The 21848-nt window shown below is 38.1% G+C and overlaps 1 protein-coding gene and 1 pseudogene across 3 annotated transcripts; one reads left to right on the top strand and one right to left on the bottom strand.

The window, feature by feature from the left end:
• Positions 1-1973: 1973 nt before the first annotated feature.
• LOC145119353 (uncharacterized) lies at positions 1974-19619 on the bottom strand. Of its 3 annotated transcripts, none has more exons than XM_079055003.1 (8): positions 19034-19619; positions 18103-18654; positions 17876-18029; positions 17597-17734; positions 16866-17514; positions 16500-16785; positions 2290-2451; positions 1974-2213 (listed from the first exon to the last, which is right to left on the bottom strand). In XM_079055003.1, the coding sequence occupies exons 6-8, from the start codon at positions 16569-16571 to the stop codon at positions 2082-2084; spliced, it is 366 nt and encodes a 121-aa protein (XP_078911129.1). In that variant the 5' UTR covers positions 16572-16785; positions 16866-17514; positions 17597-17734; positions 17876-18029; positions 18103-18654; positions 19034-19619; the 3' UTR covers positions 1974-2081. The 3 variants fall into 3 exon arrangements, with proteins under 3 accessions (XP_078911129.1, XP_078911127.1, XP_078911128.1); XM_079055001.1 differs by having other exon boundaries at positions 2001-2213; XM_079055002.1 differs by lacking the exons at positions 1974-2213; positions 2290-2451 and having other exon boundaries at positions 16343-16785.
• A 4-nt stretch (positions 19620-19623) lies between these two features.
• LOC145119352 (AAA-ATPase ASD, mitochondrial pseudogene) lies at positions 19624-21461 on the top strand (annotated as a pseudogene).
• The last annotated feature ends 387 nt before the right edge of the window (positions 21462-21848 follow it).

Raw genomic sequence — 21848 nt, forward strand, 5'->3', positions numbered from 1 at the left:
AGTTTTAGCTAGGAGTCGGGCTCTGCAGGGGCAGAACTTCGTCGCTGAATATTTCTAAGAAAGATTCGTGCAGCGCTTCAACGCTCACCTTACTATACTAAAACTACAAAAAGAGAAGTCGAATCACGAGGGACTGAAATGCTAGGGGGATAAAAAGAGAAAGACTCTTGAATCAAGAGAATGGTGCAAGAAATATGAGAGCCCAAGCCTCTTATTTATAGTAATTGAATTTACAAAAACTACCCTCCATAATTACTTAATGACCTTATAGTTATATAAACGACTAAACACCCATTCATAATACTATTTTAAATAGATTTAACGATATTTGTACTAAACTAATGTCGAAAGTACTCAACACTAGTCTTATAATAACCGCATCGTCGATACCTTTCTAATGATATATACATTTGTATATATATGTGTACGCATATATATGATTTATACTTTATTTAAATACGTAAATATGCTATTATAATTTGTAACTCGTTCATACGAACTCCATTTTTGACGTTCTTTATATCCACGCGTTGGTATTTATGAGTACTACAACTTTCATTTAGACGGCGTCAGCTAATTCTCATTCTATCTCAGATTTACAAAACTGTATCGAGTTTATCGCGCTCGAAGAGTATGGACCAAGTTTCGTCCATATCTTTAACATACGAGCTCTACTCTCGACATTCTTTATATCCACGGGTAGGTAAAAACAAGATCTAAAACTTTCATTTAGACTCCGTCGGCTAATTCTCGACCGATCTTAAATTTAACAGTAGGAGCAGATTATACTGTTAAATGTCCGCGTAAAATTCATAACTTCTACATACGGACTCCGTTTTCGTCTGTATTTTTACCGTTGAGTTCCTATTAATGAGATATTCAACTCTCATTTAGGTCGCGTAGGCGAAAAACCACTCGAACTAAAATTCGAGTTTCGGGCCGTGCACTGCTATGCCAAATTTTAGAAAATTCATAACTTCCTCATACGAAGTCAGATTTGGGCATTCTTTTTTTGTATGTTCTCGGTTTAAAGTATACTACAAATTAGTTAGATCACTAAGGATAAAAAGTCTTCTACCATAAATTCACTATTTACGTCTCCCGGTGTCGTGCCGGTTTTGTCGTAAAACTTCGACGGGCCATAACTTCTTCGTTATAACTCGGATTTCAACGTTCTTTATATGTACGGAAGCGTTGTAACATTTAGTACAAATTGGTTAAGATTAATCCTTCTAAATAATCTTCCATCAAAAACTCATTTTTGATGCTCATCGTCTCTAAATTGACTAGCCCAGATCTGTAGGCGTTACAGTTAGTAAATGGATGGATTTAAAGACAAAAGTCACATGGTTCAATCGATGCTACAATTATGAGAAAATGCGATGCTCTGATGCTGACGATGGAGAACTTCTTGAATACGTGAACGGATATTACCTGTGCCAGTTTGATGAAACTGATTTCGAGTATACAGACGTTTGGAATCTGGTTAAAAATAAACCCTTTTTCATGTAGACGACTCTTTTATGGAATTATTCGTAATGTTTTATGTAATGTTTGTTAGTCGTACATCTTTTATTCGTAATGTTCTATGCCATGTTTGTTAGTCGTTCATCTTTTATTTGTAATGTTTTGTGTAATGTTATTATGTTATTTCTAATGTTTATTTTGTTTGAATGTATCGTAATATATGTTGGTGAATTATGTTTCAAAAAATATAGGATACAACACATATTTATATTAAACAAAACTACTAAAAACAAGTATTTCATAATAATGTATACAAACTTCCAAACATCAAGTTATTTAGTATCCCAAATAATATTTGTCATCCTATTTCTGTAGAGAAATCCCGCATCTCTACATGGCTTATCACTCTTCACCCGTACCCCCGAAACAATCATTTCCACATACATGCTTACGAATACTCCACAATCCCCTCTATTAAGAATATATTCCTGTTGTGGCGCGTCTACAATATCAATAAACTCCACAATTGCGTTGTCTTTTTGTCCATCGGGGAAATCATTCCAATAGTTAATGGCATCTAGCTCTGAGATAATACTATCCCCAAAACTTTTGAATTAACCACCAGTCAAGTACTGTGTGAAGAAATTCATAGATCGTGCTGAATCATAAATGTGTACTTTCCAAATATCTAAATGTAGCACTTCCAAAAACCAATGGGTATGAGGAACATTTATGGGGAATAGAACCTGCAAATAAAAAAAATTTTAAATAGTCATAAATTCAGTTCCTAAATAAAAAAAATAATTAATAAGCTTAACTAACCATATCCACATCCTTCCATTTAGGATGGCCTCCAACACCATTTGCTATATTCCTAAGAAAAAATGATTTTCCATTTTGCAAATTGAGTTCTTGAGGGAATATCGTCCACCTTGCGTTCGCCGGCCGTCTTTCCATGAGCAAGGCACTCCATATCGCAATATGCTGTACATTTTAAGATAAAAATGTTTGAAGGGTCCAATTTATGGTTTGGGCTAGGCTATCTGATGTATAGGTCTTAGTGGGTCTTTTATCATGTAATAATATTGTTTGGATATGTTTACGACCTGTTGTCTGTTTACGGCCGTAAACTTGTTTACGGCCAGCCTTTCCCCTGTATATAGGGCTTGTCAGAGTCTGTCAATAGTTGTTGTTAGTTCACAGAGTTTACGGTCCATAGTGTGTGTGTGTCCAAGTTGTAATTGACGTTTCTTTGATATAAACGTGTGCAAAGCTTGGTTTAACCTTCTTCTACTCCATTCTAATCTTGTATGATTGTTGTTTGATTGATCACTGGTTCGGATCCTAGATTTTAGGGCGTTACAATTGGTATCAGAGCTTGCATTGTATTGATCATTTTTGTCAGATCTGGAGATTATTTGATCGTATTTTTGAAGGATTTTTGCGTTTTTGGATAGATCTGGCATCATCCGTTTGATTGGGATTCCGCACCATCAAACGGATCTAATTGATACACAAGCAGATTGGGGACTTACAATTCAAGCCCTATATATAGGGGAAAGGCTGGCCGTAAACAGGGTTACGGTCGTAAACCTGTTTACGGCCGTAAACAGACAACAGGCCGTAAACACATCCAAACAACATTATTACATGATAAAAGACCCACTAAGACCTATACATCAGATAGCCTAGCCCAAACCATAAATTGGACCCTTCAATCTCCCCCTTGGTTTGAGGCTAGCATTGACTCATTCTTTTTCAACGATAAGCACTTCGGACCCCCCCCCCCCAATCGCACCACGCCACATCTCTTTTGTGATGATCTCCACAACCATTGACATATATTCTTTAGTAGCACTCTTGAAGATCTCTTCAGCCACTTTGATCTGATGTTGTGCCAAATGATGAATATCCCACCTTCCGAATTGAAGTAGGTCTCTTTTGTCGAATATGCGAAAGCAACCATCTTGAAACTTAATGATAGCAGTCGCAGTGGTTTCATCATACACCCAGTAAAGCATGTTCGCAAGAGATCCATCACAGAAGTTCTGTGACACGGGAATCTGCCTTACTTGGTTGGTCGGTGGCCACATCACAGTCTGGAAAGGCTTATTTGTCTTGGAATCCAGTATGTCAGGGAATATTTCAATGATAGACCCAACAGTCTTCATGTTAGGAAATTCCTTCTTTACTTGGTTCTCCAAATAAAGCTTGAAATGAGTTGCCCGTGGATCACCAGATGGATTTGCAAATGGAGCATTAGATTGTTCTGAAATTTCAACCCTTGTCCATGAACTGAAATCATGGAAGTCTTTATAATATTCCACGTTTGAGCTTTTGCGTTTCACAACCCACATGTTTAACCTGTCATGAAAGCCCCATGAGACAATTCTTGATCTGTCACCGTACTTGTCTCCAAATCTTTTCTTTTCAAGGTCAGTGACGGTGACTGTGGGTTGATCTCCAGGAGCGTTCTGATCTGAGCTCTTCTGGAACAATAATTGCTTTTTCTTGTCAGATGCTGCTAATTTGGCGCGTTTTAGTGCAGCAACGTTGGGTGCTTGAATTGGTTCCTTTTCAAAACGATCAACGATCCGAGTTCTTCTTTCAGTGGGCGGGTCAACAGGGGGATCTTGAGATGACTGGCTAGCATTGAATTCTGTAACGGATGATTTGAACTTGTTGCCAAGTTCCTCTGTCAGCTGAATGGTCCCTAGGAAGTTTTTCTAGGAACATAGAATCAAATTGTCTTGTCACTTATAGCATGTACAAAAATTTGTCATAATTTTTCGTGCTTAAGTGGACCACAATACTGGCGATCGACCAGACATGGACATGAAGGTAGAAGTACCGATAAGGGGATTAAGGTTGTCTAACAACTTTGATCCCAATATCACAAAATTATTATTAGCGTTAGTTGAGGTGAAATTAGTATTAATTCATTTCAATTTCAATTTTATTTTTATTTTTTATTTTTATTTTTATTTTTATTTTATTTTATTTTTCAAATAATAATATTTTAGTTTGTTTTTTAAAATTTGTTTCATTTTATTTTTATTTTTATTTTTAATATTTTTTATTTTATTTTTTGTCCTCAAAATGCTTTATTTTTTAAAAGTCTTTAAATTTTTATTTGGGCTTTATTTTTGCTTTGTGGATTGTAGCCCATGGATCTTTTCTAAAAAATGGATCGGGTATGTAAGGGGGTGTGTTCAGCCGAGAACCTTTTACCCCCTCATTTTAACTATCTTGGCCGTAAACCCTCTAATTCTCTCTCTCTCTCTCTCTAAAAAAATTTCGTGTTTTCTCGTGAAATTGATCATTTGAATCTAAAGGTATGCTATTTTCGATCCTTAATAGACCTTTCTCGCATCAAATCGACCAATATTGAGGGTTTAATCGTCGAAAAACGAACTGTCAGAACTGTTTACGGCCAGCCTGTTTACGGCTGTGATCTCCCTTGATCGTAAACTCAATTTTGGTCAACAAAATTTGATTTTTTTTGTTTCCTTTAAAAGCCTAATTAAACTGTTTCATGAGTAAAACACAAATTTTAAATGTTTATATACATTGTTTTCTCACTTGGCTTGGATTGTGCAGGTTGAGATGGCGGATCTAAAATTCGCTGACAGTCACAACTTGGCAATTCTTTTGGCTGATCCTCCTGTTGTTCATGGAGAGTTCAAATCAATGATGCATGGATTAAGGGAATGTTGCTTGTCCACTGCTCTTACTGTGAATCCAGCAATTTATCAAGGCATAATCAAAGAATTCTGGAGGTCAGCTGACGTGAAGAAAGGAGAAGATGGATCTGTTTTTGTTGAAGCTATTGTGAAGAGTTGCAAAATCATCATAACAGAACAATTCATCAGGGATGTTCTGAAAATCGACGATCAATCTACCTTCCCTACTGAGATTGAAACCGATCAAGTTCATGAACTTCTTAACAAGATGGGCTATGAAAGCGTTTTTCCTCCAACAATGAAGAAGCTTCTCCCACCGTTCTGGAGGTTCTTAGCTCATGTCTTTGTGAGCTGCATATCAGGAAGAAAATCTGGCGCGGATGAAATCTCTTTGAGGAACATAGTTGCCATTGTTTCACTTGCTGTGGGACTGGATTTCAACTTCTCCAAGTTCATTCTTGACGAGCTGACTATAAACATCAAAGGAAAGACAAGGGACAAGTTCTTGATGTATCCAAGGTTTATTCAAGTGTTCATCAACGAGCAATTTCCTGCGATGGTTAAAGAAGGAGAAACTCTTGACATGAAGTCTCTTGGGCCAAACACTGTCGGGCTAATCAAGCAAAACCGAAGGGGAAAAGTTACTTTTTATGGAAAGTATCACCTAGTGAAGTTTGGTATGTTTGCCGATTCAAGCGAGACATCTGAATCCCATGAGTCTTCAGTCCGCGTATCTTCTGAAGACGATGTCATTTCCGAAGAAAATGTTATTCCTGTATCAGATCATGAACATGATGTAGTTACACCTGTTGTTATAGTGGCTGAAGAGCACAACTTGCAATCTGTGCATGTTGAAAGTGACTACAATGAGGGAACAATGGAGGATGCAACTGAAAATGAAGGAGATGATGTTGATTCGTTTAATGATCTTGATCTTTCAGGTTATGACAAGGATGACATTTCCTTGAATTTTGGAGGCAATGATAACCTATTGTCCAATGAAGAGCTTGACTCGTTTTTTGACAGTATCCATGATGTTGCTCATCCAGCAACGGAGATAAGGGATACAGAAGATGTTCTTGAAACAACGCCTCCTACTTCCAACCAAATGGCTGACACTACAATTCCTATGGAGACAACTTCAGGGATTCCTCTCCTTGAGGATGTTATTCCTACCACTGAGCCACCTGTGAGTGAACCGTTGACGACTCTGACCTCCCAGTCTCCATTGAAAAGGAGAAGACGTGATCCGAGACAGGGAGTATTCATTCCAGAACTATCTCAAGGCCATCAGACTCAGCCAACAACTACTCCAACAACTACTTTTTCATCCCACGAAGAACCAAGCACCACTTTTGTAGCTGGTAGTTCATCAGCTCCCCCGGAACTATCTCCTCCTAGGCCTTTTCATGATGCTGCCTCTGAGAGGCTTGCTATGCATCTGGCCCAACAAAAAAGCTCAGTGCCTTCCTCTCGCGGTAAAGGAATTTCTATAGAGGAAAGCCACTCAGGAGAGGACGATTCCACCGTGCAAGAACATAGAAAGGAGATCGGCGTGCTAAACCAGAAAAACAGCGAGCTTGATATTCGTGTAGCTGATCTTGAAGCAGAAAAAACTCAGCTTATCATTCGTGTTGCAGATCTTGAAGCAGATAAGACTCTGAAATCAAAGCAAATCTCTGATCTACAAACACACATGGGAACCTTGACTGCATGCTACTTGGATTTGGAGAACAAACTGGCAGAGGAACTTGGCGACAAGTTCAAATCATCCGTTCCAGAATTCAATGCTAGCCAGTCATCTCAAGATCCCCCTGTTGACCCGCCCACTGAAAGAAGAACTCGGATGGTTGATCGTTTTGAAAAGGACCCGGTTCAAGCACCCAACGTTGCTGCACTAAAACCCGCCAAATTAGCAGCATCTGACAAGAAAAAGCAATTATTGTTCAAATGGGAAGGCTCCACGAAGGTCCGAGGGGTGTCCGAGGGGTGTCCGGGGGTGTCTCATGTGAGGGTGTCGGCTGCTTAGTGGACCTCGGATGCGGTCCAATCAGAATGCGACACGGTGAACTGCGGTCCAACCAGAAGATGACACGTGGAGGCTCGCATGCGAGGGTGACGTGTCCGAAGGTCACCCATGTGAAATTGCCCGGTTTTCAATATTTCTTGATTTTTGTGCCAAAAACTTGCAAAAATCATAACTTTCGCATACGAGCTCCGTTTTTGGCGTTCTTTATATGCACGCATAGGTAAAATTATACTCTACGACTTTCGTTTAGACTTCATCGGCTAATTTGGACTTTATTTTTAATATTATTATTTTTAACAGACCGGGACAGGAAATCCGTTAAAAATTCATAACTTCTTCATCCGACGTCCGTTTTCGTCTGTCTTTTTACCGTTGTACTACTTTTGATGAGGCCTTCGATTCTCGTTTAAGTTGTGTCGGCTAAATATCGATCGATTTATATTTCGAAATTTTAGCTGTCTACTGCTAAACCGAAAATTAGAAAAATCATAACTTCTTCATACGAAGTCAGATTTTTACGTTCTCTTTATGAACGTTCTCGGTTTAATATATTCTACAACTTTCATTTAGATTGTTAAGGCTAAAAATTCTTTTATCAAAAATTCACTTTTTACACTGAACAGTGTTTTGCCGGTTTGTCGTGGATTTTCGATTGGTCATAACTTCTTCGTTATAACTCGGATTTCAGTGTTCTTTATATTTTTGGAAACCTTGTTACAAAGTGTAGACTTTTATTTAACTTGATTTCATTGAGTGAAATAACAAGTGTTTCATCGGATAGACACCTCTTTAGATTAGATATGTGAAAGGTGGGATGAATGTTATTAAGTTTTTATGGTAGTCTAAGTTTATAAGTACAAGACCAATTTTGGTAAGAATATCAAATGGTCCTATGTACCTTGAATTTAGTATTCCACGCTTTCACAAGCGTATCTTGTCCTTCCGGGGTGAGACCTTCATATGACAAGGTCATCAACCTAGAATTCCAAGGGTTTTCTTTTATCGAAGCCGTAGCTTCTCTAATTAATTCTGGAAGCTTTATGTCGCTTACTGATTCGTATTTTGTTTTTGGTAGTTTCTCGGATGAATTCCAGATCAGCGAAGGTGCTGTGTGGAAATTGGATCTCTAGCTAGTTGCATATTACCTAATTTAGTCCAGTTCAGATAGGATCTGCACTTGTGACCACAGAAGGTTTCGAATGGAGCAACTTGAATGCTAGCGTGATAAAGGACTCGACTAATTGGTAAATGGGTATCCCATTCTTTACCATAGTTGATCACATAGGCTCATGACTACTCTAGTTCCCAGAGATTTTTTTGAGTGACTGCCTGAACTGGGAGATGATTCTATTATCTCAGTGGAGATAACAGATATTAGAATACCGTGCACTCACACGTTCTAGTTATCTACTCTACTTGCCACATTTTCAGGTTTCAAGGCTTCCTGTTGCGCCTCCTTACTTTGTGTGGACAGATTTGAATGGGTTATCATAGTCAATGATTGGCTCTACGACCTGGGTACTCTTTCCGACTTAGGGTGTCAGCTACTATATTGGCTTTGTCGAGATGATAACGAATTTCGAATTCGTAGTCATTTAGTAGCTTGACCCATTGTCATGGTCTCACGTTGAATTCCTCCTGGTAGAATATATGATGAAGGCTTTTGCTCCGAAGTTCATGATCAGACTCATACTTGGCTCATCCACCATCACCTCGTGTATACAAGTCGTATATAATTTAGATTTCACAAAAAGTTCGGATGAGTGACTCTGCCCCAGGTCCACAACCAAACAAGGAACTGGAGATAGGGCGGAATCACACATCCTTAATCTTGTTAAGTCTAAATTATATACCACTCTCGTGTATACACTTAGCAGCGATAGATTAACTTAATGAGTTCTTAGTCTCTATTCTTGAACTTGACCTGCGGTACAATGATTTTCCTATGAGATCTATTGGGTTACTTCGGTAGTTACTGACTTCTAAGACTACTTCGGTGTTTTTCGTTTGAAGTTTCCTGTCTACTGAGTAGGCTAGAATGGCGTGGTACCCTTCGCATGGGTACTTTTGAAGTTTTGAAATGAGAAACAACCTAAGGGTTTGCGTTATGGATTGGAAGAATTTCATCTTACTGCTGATTAAGGAAAAGTTCTCTTACACAGCATAAGAATTTTCACATTGTAAGCGCCAGGCCAAACCATGTCGAATGAGGATGTCGGAATTTTCTCGACGAAATAGATATTAAGTCGTTCTGGGAGGAATGATTACTAGGATGATATCCTATGTACCTAAGTTTTCAGTGCTTCTGGTTTTATTATGTTATTATCGCTACGAACCCCTTTTTGATTCGAAATTGGCGGGTACTACCAATACGAGGGTTCTGATAATTTGAAATTATGAACTTTTATGAAACGATCCTTAATAGGTCTCTCTATAATCGCTTGGTGTATACAAGTCATGTATAATTAAGATTGGTAAGACCTTTGACTGAGCAACCCTGACCTAAATCCATAACCAAACAAGGAACAGGAAATGAGGCGGGATTACTCACTCTAAGTCTACAAACCTTAATTATAAATGACCCTTATGTATACACTAAGTCATCATAGCTTACCTGTTAGGGTTTCAAATTTTATATAATTGTTGTGATTTAATTTGAACGGAAGAGTAATCATAATTATAGATAATTATCGGGGTTTGGAAGCGTACCAAAATATAGCAGGGTTCTTTGATACTTTCCCATGTATTGGGGTCAAACCCCTCCTGCTCCCCCGTCGTTCTTCTCTGTTGGACAGTCCCTCTTGTAATGTCCTATTTCACCACAAAGGTGACATATGGGAATGGTTCCAACATTGGCAGTTAAAGTGATGAACTCAACCGGAGTTCTACAGATGCGGGCAGTATGCCCCTTCAGGTTGCATCTATTGCAATGCAGCTCTCGGCAAACTCCATGAAGATGGTAGTTGCACTTGCTGCAGTATGGGAGGTTTCCTAAGTATGACATGGTTGGTGCTAGAATAACAGGGCTGATGGGGGTATTGACTGCCCCAGTTCGTTGCCTTCTGTTAGGTTCTTGAGTTGAACAACTCCCTTTCTAGCTCTCGAACTTTCGTTTCATGATATTAGGCTTAAGGTTCAAAGTGTCCTTACAAGTAGGTGCTCGTTGCTGTACTTGGCCATCACCACGATCGGGGTTACCGATAGCATTACTACTAACATTTGCATTGTTAGCATTAAGGTGTGCCATGACAGCTGCTACAACTGCTGTGACCGCAGCTTGAAACGTAGCCGCATCTATTTGAAGGATTGGTGTTTTGCTGGTGGGTTGGTTACATTCCTTCGGAGGCATGATTATGTTTCATGATAAGAAAATGAGCTCGTGAGCGACTATCGTTGTCTCTAAATGTATTCTAACCATTTGTATCTATGTATAAATCTTTCGTTTCGTTATATTGTTCTCAATGATTCGACCTGCATCCCCATGATGCAGTCCTTGTAAGGAACATAAATAAGTTTCTAGAATGGTTATGAACCGAGTATCATCCGAACTAAGTTACCTTCGATTGGTGGATATTGTTTTCCAACATTCGAAAATATTCGAAAACAATTCATAACAGTGTCTACATAAAATAGACTTATGAATTTGAGAAGTAATCACTATCAATTAAGATTTCGTGATCTGATTTATTGTTATTAGCCGTGACAGGAAAAGAGGATAAGCTCAAAACCTAATGTGAGTAATGAAATCACTAACTCATTAGGTTGAATCGATTTACTAGTTATTACTTAGATGAAAAGGCGCTCAAACACTTCACATGAATCACACGTGGTTTTCTTTTGTTCTCTGTTCTATTCTGGGTGGTAATGATTTGTTTCCTCCTGGTATCTATAGGGTGTCCTTCTCCTCTATAGGTATATTGAATTCCCGAGCTGTCTTACTTCCGATTCTGACACTGATCCCCATTACGTCGTAATGAAGATTTTGAATTTTGGAAGTTCATGCGAATCTCTCATTGGTGTCCTTAATAGGGTAAGTGCAGTAAATGATTTCTATAGTTTATTTACTTATCATCTGTTTCTTTCTCGGAATTCTCTTAATGAAATTTTGTTGGATCCTCCTTGACTCTTCTATTGATTTCTGGAGTAACTACGTTTATCTAAGGGGTTTACACGAGAATGGGAATGTCTAAAGAATCTATGAGAAAATTTAAATTTTTACGAAGGTGATTCTTTCTGGTCCTTCTATAATCACATGGTGTGTACCGCTTATATATAATCCAGATCAAATAGACCTTTGAATAAGTAATCCTACTCTAAAACCACATCCAAACAAGGAAAAGGAACTAGAGTGAAAATCACATATTCTAAGTCTATAAAATATCGGCTATATATAACCTTAACGTATCCACTTAGTAATTATAGACTTATCAGAAAAGATCTTTTTAACATTTCCCCAAAGGTATGTAAAATACCTCCATGTTATTTTAGTTATGAGTTTGATTCTTGGACTTCTAGATATAAGAACTTGACAAGTTTTCAGTTTTCTTGTTATAGCATCCTAAAATACTCCCATAGTATTTTAATCTTTATGTTTGGTTCTAGAATTCTTCTGGTACTTAGGTAAGTTTTAGAACTGTTGCAACACTACAATCACTCCCCAAACACATGTTGGTCATATCTCGAATGAATATAGTTGATCAGGCTATATTGATCACATATATGATTACGTCACTGTCTAGGTTTAACTGTAATGTCCAACATCCAAATACTTTTGTTTTGTTCTTCTTGTGATACTCATTCTAGTATATATATTCTGCATGTACTTATACTTTTATAAAATATTGTTATGTTTTTAAAGTATAACTCTTGGTCAGAGTGTTTTTATCCCAATGGGTTTATAGTTGTATATCTTTCATGACTGATATACTGAGTTCACTATAAACACTGCTCTGATACCAATCTGTTACACCCCCAAACCAGAACGGCGGAAACGTTCGGGGGCGGAGGACTTCAGGTAAGTATCACAACGCATGCAATATAGTAATCAAAGTACAAACAACCACTGCATTAATAAGTATAAGTTTTACATAAGTGTTTAAACATTACATATTCAAACACTAAAGTAGGTACAGTAGAAGACAAGAGTCGCGGTACGGTACTAGGTAGTCTTCTCAAAAGCTTCGGGAGTGTACCCGTCTACTGGATTCCTGAGAATACAAGTTATTTTGAAAGAGTAGATCAGCATTTAAGCTGGTGAGTTCATAAGTATTTTAGTTCTGTTAAGTATACCCTAAGTTCTTTGGATAAGTTCACTGGTTCCTCCAGAAAATCCTATATTTCCTGAGGTGATAGATTGATAACCTCAATAGTTTCCCTCTGTAATTACTTAGTTTATACTAATTATATATAACCCAATATCGAATGGACAGTTAAATGGGTGTATCTGCCCTAAGCCCACAACCAAACAAGGAACAGGAAGTAAGGCGGAAGTCACACATTTCACTGTCAATCGGATATTACTTATGTATAACTCTAATGTAAAAACTAAGGAATTATAGAATTAACCACTAAAGGTCCTTTATGTTATACTAGTTTACAGAAAGTGAATGACTAAGTTCCCATTTGTAAAAGTGGTTTAATCCCATAAACCGTTTCATTTGTAAAAGTGGTTTAATCCCATAAACCGTTTCCTTTGTAAAAGTGTTTTAATCCCATAAACTGTTTCCTTTGTAAAAGTAGTTTAATTCCATAAAACGTTTCATTTGTAAAAGTGGTTTAATCCCATAAACCATTTCATTTGTAAAAGTATTCTTAGTTATATCCGTTTTACAGTAAAACCTTAGCATTAATCCTGGAAAATATTATATTATCCATAATACTGCCTTGTGTTTTTAAATGTTCCAAAACCAGAAGTACAAGTATATTCACCATACTTGATTTCATGATACGTACTAACAGAAGGTATATTTGGTCGGGATGTAATTATCTTTTCTTACTGTTTTAAGAGAAGTATATTACTTAGTAATTTACTCGTTGTTTTATCCATGTGAGTTCTATTAACCATACTAATATGACTGATATGCCTGCTGCGACGTTCTTCAGGCGTCGGAAATGATATGATATTTGACACCCTAGTCCTGCCAGCCAAACTATAGCGAACAGTAAAGGTGCGGGATTGTCAGTCCCATATAGATCTATACAAAAACTCACGCTCTCCCTACAAGAGATTCTGGTTAATAAGTCAGGACTTAAAGTCGTACTTAGATAAGTACACCATGAAGAGTCTCACAAATTTATTGTTTCAACGAGATTTACGATGTATTATTACCCCGTGATTGCTAACCCTGGTACTCTGTATCGTACCCTTATTAATGCAAACTCGGTATGATGTATTATTACCCCGTGATTGCTAACCCTGGTACGTTGTATTTGTACCTTTGTTAATGCAAACCCGGTATGATGTATTATTACCCCGTGATTGCTAACCCTGGTACGTTGTATTTGTACCTTTGTTAATGCAAACCCGGTATGATGTATTATTACCCCGTGTTTGCTAACCCTGGTACTCTGTATTGTACCTTTGTTAATGCAAACCCGATATGATGTATTATTACTTCTTTAATATGTTGTTCATATATTAAAGGTATTATACATATCCTGGTATAGTTAAAGGAATTTTGGTAATTTCCTTGGAAAGTATACAATCGTGAATCATACTTGTATATTTAGTTCTGAATCATAAATTATACCTATTATAATTTATATGTTCTATCTGATTAGCATGATTTCTCATGGATGAACACCTTTGCCCAGCATGATACAAAGGTAATGATACCGAAAGGAGTAACCTTTTATACTCATATATGTATAATATATATATATATATATATATATATATATATATATATATATATATATATATATATATATATAACTAAGAAGGAAACGACCTTCGGACAAATAACACAACCTTAATTCCACATCCAAACAAGGAAAAGGAAATAAGATAATTTATTAGTCCTAAGCCCTTCAAATCTTATTTATATATTTATACATATATAAACATGATTTTGGCATTTATAATTTGAAATAGTTTATAAAACATTTTTCAAAGAATTTAACGGAGTTTACATGACTTTAAAGATTTAACATGGCTTTAAGTCATTTTGGAAGTATTTGGTAATCCTTAAAAACATAAGGAAAGCCTTTGTGTGATTATTATCACATACAATTATTAACACAATTTTAAATTGTGTTCAACTTGTATTCCCCCCCTAAAAAGCATTTAAAAACCATTAAAAAGGTAAATTATAGGGGTATGAACTCACTTTGATGAGTGGTGATTCGGGCAGCGTTTCGTTTCTATAGATGATCTTTCTCGAAGAAACCGCGAGTTTTTGAGTAAAAACCGGCTTTATGCGGGCAACACTTCGACTGGAAAGAGATTATCTTCTTGAGAATTCCGGGGCTCCGGGGCTTGCTTCGGGTTTTAGACACGATACCGGGGCCTTGGGAGTTGTTTGTGAAGTTTTGGAAGTGAAAGGGGTGGAAGTGTGTGAAAATTGGTGTGAAAAAGGTGAAAAATTCGGAGGGTCTCGCACCTCTTATATACACCGAAGCCTCGGATCCGAAGCTGTGGGAGGCTGCCGCGTGTTGGGACAGGTGGCGAAGGGAGGAGGCTGCTTCGGATAGGTGACTCGCAGGTGGTGGCTTCGGACTGGACCCAACTTCGGTCCAATGGAAAGGCGCCACGAAGGTCCGAGGGGTGTCCGGGGGTGTCTCATGCGAGGGTGTCGGCTCCTTAGTGGACCTCGGCTGCGGTCCAATCAAAATGCGACACGGTCAACTGCGGTCCAACCAGAAGATGACACGTGCAGGCTCGCATGCAAGGGTGACGTGTCCGAAGATCACCCATGCGAAATTGCCCGGTTTTCAATATTTCTTGATTTTTGAGCCAAAAACTTGCGAAAATCATAACTTTCGCATACGAGCTCCGTTTTTGGCATTCTTTATATGCACGCGTAGGTAAAGTTATACTCTACGACTTTCGTTTAGACTTCGTCGGCTAATTTTGACTTTATTTTTAATATTATTATATTTAACAGACCGGGATAGGAAATTCGTTAAAAATTCATAACTTCTTCATCCGACGTCCGTTTTCGTCTGTCTTTTTACCATTGTACTACTTTTGTTGAGACCTTCGATTCTCGTTTAAGTTGTGTCTGCTAAATATCGATCGATTTATATTTCGAATTTTTAGCTGTCTACTGCTAAACCGAAACTTAGAAAAATCATAACTTCCTCATACGAAGTCAGATTTTTACGTTCTTTTTATGAACGTTCTCGGTTTAACATATTCTACAACTTTCATTTAGATTGTTAAGGCTAAAAAGCCTTTTATCGAAAACTCACTTTTTACACTGAACAGTGTTTTGCCGGTTTGTTGTGGATTTTCGATTGGTCATAACTTCTTCGTTATAACTCGGATTTCAATGTTCTTTATATTTTTGGAAACCTTGTTACAATCTCTACCACTTTGTTCATCCCAATTACAATTATTGATTAATTTATTTTTGACCAAAATTTGACTGGTGTCACAATGATGTGGCCACCGAGCAACCAAGTAAGGCAGATTCCTATGTCACAGAACTTCTGTGATGGATCTCTTGCAAACATGCTTTACTGGGTGTATGATGAAACCATTGAGACTGCTATCATTAAGTTTCAAGATGGTTGCTTTCGCCTATTCGACAAAAGAGACCTACTTCAATTCGGAAGGTGGGATATTCATCATTTGGCACAACATCAGATCAAAGTGGCTGAAGAGATCTTCAAGAGTGCTGCTAAAGAATATATGTCAATGGTTGTGGAGATCATCACAAAAGAGATGTGGCGTGGTGCGATTGGGGGGGGGGGGTCCGAAGTGCTTATCGTTGAAAAAGACTGAGTCAATGCTAGCCTCAAACCAAGGGGGAGATTGAAGGGTCCAGTTTATGGTGTGGGCTAGGCTATCTGATGTATAGGTCTTAGTGGGTCTTTTATCATGTAATAATGTTGTTTGGATGTGTTTACGACCTGTTGTCTGTTTACGGCTGTAAACAGGTTTACGACCGTAAACCTGTTTACGGCCAGCCTTTCCCCTATATATAAACGTGTGCAAAGCTTGGTTTAACCTTCTTCTACTCCATTCTAATCTTGTTTGATTGTTGTTTGATTGATCACTGGTTCGGATCCTAGTTTTAGGGCCTTACAATGTTACAATTTTTTATATAAATTATCGTCTAAAAATGTAGTTAAAAATTATATTTAACGAATGTTACCGAAGAAATTAACCACCCAGCGTGAGTAACTGCAAGTAACCTCGACCAAAACTCCGCATCCAGTGTGAGCATTTGCAGCCTATGTTTAGTGTTTAGATTGGAAGAGATCGTATTCCATTCTCTCCAAAAACTCAACGCACTGGCAGCTTCAAGACTGTCGAGCAGGAGATGATTTGAAACATCATTACTCTCTTTATTCACAATGTCTTTATTTGCTTTTTCAGGACTCTCCACTACTATTTTTCTTTGCTTTGGTGATTTTCTTCAATTTTGGTGTGGATTGCAACTAAAAAATTAACATGTTAAATAATTATCAATACGTTAATATTTTAAAAATATACCAAATTTAAAATATGAGTTTTGTACCACTATGAACGGAGTCCGCTGATACCATGGAACACCCCTCTTTCGTTGCGGCCTAACAATAGGAGTCATTTCTTTTGTGTGATGTTCACCCACTTCCGATGACGGCTCAACATGCATAGGTGTAGGCCCAAATTCCACCTCCAAACTATGAGTACCTATATCATCATAGTGCAAATGTGTATCATGGTAATATTTTTCTTCCTCCTCTTCATTTATCATCTCCTCCTCCTCCTCCTCCTCTTCCTCTCGAAACCCTCTGTCTTGTTCAACATTTCTGTCTGGTTCATCTTTTTTCTATAATACACGATCTACTTTAGAAGTTAAGTCAGCCACAACGCCTAGTAGACGCTTCACTAATGCCTTTGTGCTCGTCTTCTTCTTCTTTACCAACCTTGATGTGCTCGTCTTCTTCTTCTTTACCAACCTTGAGGAAAGCATTTGTGCCAGATTCAGTCGAAGATGTTTCTATTTCGGACTTGTACATCTTTCTTCGAGCCGGCGATGCAACAACAGGTGGACTATTTCGGACCGGACTATGTTGCCGTGGGGGAAAATCTACAGGGTTTAGAGTCCAATTGACAGAGCAAACATAAAACGGCAACATCAGCTCCTCTGGGTTTGCCACGACATTAATAGGTTGGTTGTTAGGCTGCAGAAATCAGATTGTTAGTTTAACATGAAAATACATTGGAATTTGTAACTATAGATGATCGTTAATATAAAAAGCATACCACAGACACATTGATTATTCGACAACATCGAACCCAAGATAACGATGTTTTACTTCTCCACGTCCTCATTCGTGGCAATTCTTTCGGCGTGCGTATATAAAACTGGGTTGCCTCAGGGAACGTCTCCAAAATCCATATCTATGAAAAAAATGTAAGTATCATGCTATTATACTATAAAAGTCATAATACAAACTTATTATATAATACAAACCGAAGTTCAAAGTTTTTATAGTATAAAAAACTAAACATTGATAACTATTTAATGAATTAGAAAGTAACCTTAAACGGAAGCATAAAATCGGGAACGGTATACTTGTGTACTTTCTTGGATTCGGGATTGGCCTGCTTCAATAGTCTAAACTCTTCTATTTTCTTAAACATTCCAAGCATCAAACGCAAAGTATAGGTCCAGAAATACGTACCCTATGCAAACCTGCAATTTTCAATTTATTTATTATAATTATTATTATTGCATTGCATTTATACACAATCTTTAAATGTAATACCTGTTCCAATCATCTTTATTATCAGCAAGCTTGTATACTGTTGCGGAAATGTCCGTGGAGACCCTTCAACATAAAAACAAGTTGGATAAGCATCACAACATCTTCATCTTGTAGTGCCAAATAATTCGGGGACATAATCAAGTCTTCTAAATCTTTCAGCCGCAAACGTGCATCAGAAATATCTGGGAACAACCGAGCACGAAGATTTGAATCTGACCGGCCTTTTTCGTCGTGGAGTAAATCCACATAAGGACCAACTTTTAAACCACAAATGAGAATATATTCAGTTTCACCAAAATCCAAATGCGTCCATTGTATATCAAAAAGAAACCTCTACATTTCAAATACTTGTTGACACCTTACTCCGTGCAACATCATCAAATGCACAAGTAACGGATCACCATGTGGGATATGCATTCCTAAGAATACTCCGAACGGCGAAGCTTCGAATAATTGTCGTTGTGATTGTGTTAGGCGCGGAAAATAGTCTTTAATGATAGTACCCACCACACCTTTTAAAGTTAAATCCGCTTTTTGATTGAGATCTTCGTGCTGCAAAACATAATATTTAATTTCATATAAAAGGGCAAAAAAAACGGCAGAAAAAAAAATTAGAAAAATCAGTTTCAGGTCATTCCGCAGAGAACCCTCTGCGGATTGACCAATACCTCCGCGGAGGCCCAATTTTATTCCATCTTAGCATTCCGTGGAGAAAATGCATCACTCCGCGGAGGGTCCTCTGCGGACTGACGTAACCCTCCGCGGAGTGACATACACCTCTGCGGAATGGATCATACCCAATCCGAAACCTGTCAAACTCGATTTCATCTAAATCTGTATATTTTACCTATATATTCCATGTAATCAAATCGGTTTCGACAAATTTCATACATATACTACATTAATTCAAAGAAAGGAATGTGAGAAATACCCGGGAGCCAAATCCGTGGGCCAAAATATCGGGGAAATTGCCCTCCATAACTGTCGGAATTTAAGTTCGAAATTTAAGTCGTATGTAATCGATGTCGCCGGAAAATAACGTCGTGGTCGCCGGATTTGATGTCGGTGTCGCCGGAATCGTCGGTGGTAAGTCGATGCGGAGGATTGACTTTGTCAAAGAGGATTCGGAGGACCATTGGGGGGACCAAAGAGGAGGCTTCAATTTTGTCAAAAAGAAGATGGTGAAATGACAAAAATACCCTTCTCCGCAGAGGAAACTTCGATCCGCGGAGGTCCGCGGAGGGCCTTCCGCGGAATTCATGTCGATAGCCGGAAAAGTCATTTTTTATGACCAAATTTTAAAATTGCCCCCATTTTTTTGTCTATCGGCGGTATTTTCCCTCTATTTAATGGGAAGCTTCATGCTGAGTTACATTTTCATGCCATTACGTAGAAAAGAACAATGTCGTTTACCCTTTCGAAATTTCATATATCCACAACGGTTTCTACACGACACCGTGCCATAAACGTTTCTTCAAAAGATTACAAAAAAGAAAGACTTATTACATTCACAATTGCTAAATGCCATTTAACTTGGTGCTATATAAACTGAGACGTGATCTATACACCCCTCGTCTAATTATCACCATTTTACCAACAGATTTGAGTGCTGTGAGCAAGAAGAAAGAGATGATGGGGGATATGACTCATTTAGGGTCTCTAATGGCTGCCGTAATGTTCGTTTGGGCAATATTCGGGCAACTGTTTCCAGAAAAGTTCCAAAGCGATGTCATGAAATACGTTAACAAAGTGGTTAGCTATGTGTACCCTTATGTCGAAATCACTTTTCATGAATACCAAGCAGACAGCTGGTTCGAGCGAAGCAAAGCCTTTGTTTCCATTGAACGTTACCTCAGCACCAACTCCTCCAACAGAGCCAAACGGCTAAAGGCAAACGTGGTCAAAGACTGTGAATCCGTCGTCCTGAGTATGGACGACTACGAAGAGGTCACAGACGAGTTCAGAGGCATCAAGATCTGGTGGACGTCGAGTAAAAGCATCCCAAAACAGCAGGCATTCTTTTCCTATCGAGGTGATGAGGAGAAGCGGTATTTTAGGCTCACATGTAAAAGAGAACACCGAGATATCATCACTAAAGTTTACTTGCAGCATGTACTTGATGAAGGAAAGGCTATTGCAGTGAGAACAAGGCAACGAAAGCTCTATAGTAACAACAAGAGTGAGAACTGGTCTGGTTACAGGAGGAATATGTGGAGCCACATCATATTCGAGCACCCTTCCACATTCGACACTCTTGCAATGGACCCGAAAAAGAAGAAGGAGATTTTAGATGATCTTATGATGTTCAGCAAGTCGAAAGACTACTACAAGAAGGTGGGCAAGTCATGGAAGCGAGGATATCTTCTTTATGGCCCACCAGGAACTGGAAAGTCTAGCATGATTGCTGCCATGGCTAACCTTCTGGAATACGACATCTATGATCTTGAATTAACCTCCGTGAAAGATAACACGGACTTGAGGAAGCTACTCATCGACACATCAAGTAAGTCTATAATTGTGATTGAGGACATCGACTGTTCACTTGATTTAACTGGTCGGCGAAAGGAGAAAAAAGAAGAGAGTAAAGAGGAGGAGAAGGATCCAGTTCGCAAGGCCGAGGAGGAGAAGGATAAGAAGAATAAGGGAAGTGAAGTGACTTTATCTGGGCTTTTGAACTTCATTGATGGCCTATGGTCGGCTTGTGGGAGTGAGAGACTGATCGTGTTCACAACAAACTTTGTTGAAAAGCTTGACCCTGCTCTGATTAGGAGAGGAAGGATGGATAAGCATATCGAGCTTTCCTATTGTTGTTTTGAAACATTCAAGGTGCTTGCAAAGAACTATTTGGATCTTGAATCTCACGAGCTGTTTTCAACCATCAGTCGACTGTTGGAGGAGACTAAGATGACTCCAGCTGATGTTGCCGAAAATTTGATGCCAAAGTCTTTTGAAGAGAATGCTGAGAGTTGCTTGAACAAGTTGATCCAATCTCTGGAGAATGCAAAAGAAGAAGCAAGGCTGAAAGCTGTGGAGGATGCCAGGATCCAAGCTGAGGAAGAGGCGGCTAAAAAGATTGAACAAAATGATGAGAAGGTACAAGAGAGTGATGCAAAGTTAGGTGATGGAGAAGGAAAGAAGGCTGACCAGGATACTGACATTGTACAAGTTGCCGATGCAAAAGAGAACGGTGTCTTGACTGAATAGTATAGTATGGCCCACGATAGCTGTCAGCTTTGTTAATTGTATCTCTGCATTGCTCTATCCTTTTCGTTTGGTTGAAACTTTTATTGCATTTGTAGTTTTCACTTACTAGTACTCAATTGAAATTAGTCAAAAGTCAAGTGTGGTCGGTGTTTGAAGACATGAATCAAATTTAAACTATATACTATTATATTTAGATTTCATGCATTGTGTCGGTGAATGTATTAATTAACTATATATTAATTTGTAATGTGCATGGGAGTGACTACATTGCAATCCCAAAATGATATTTTTTATTCTTATTTTTAAAGTATTGATATTATTTATCACCTGTCTATTTTTTTCATAAAATATCATCCTCACCTCTATTATTTTGTAGATTTTTTTTATATCCCGTAGTACACATAATTTGATTTTTCTTAACAATTTTTATTCGTTAACTAAATAAAAAAATTATTTATTTATTTTTATTTATGTGTTGATATAAATTTGCAATGATCAACATTTCGATATAAATTTGTCACTTCCGTTCGTTAATTATATAT

This window comes from Lactuca virosa, chromosome 6 (assembly GCF_052849685.1).
Source record: "Lactuca virosa cultivar CGN04683 chromosome 6, Lactuca_virosa_CGN04683_v6, whole genome shotgun sequence".
In the NCBI taxonomy this organism is placed as follows: domain Eukaryota; kingdom Viridiplantae; phylum Streptophyta; class Magnoliopsida; order Asterales; family Asteraceae; genus Lactuca; species Lactuca virosa.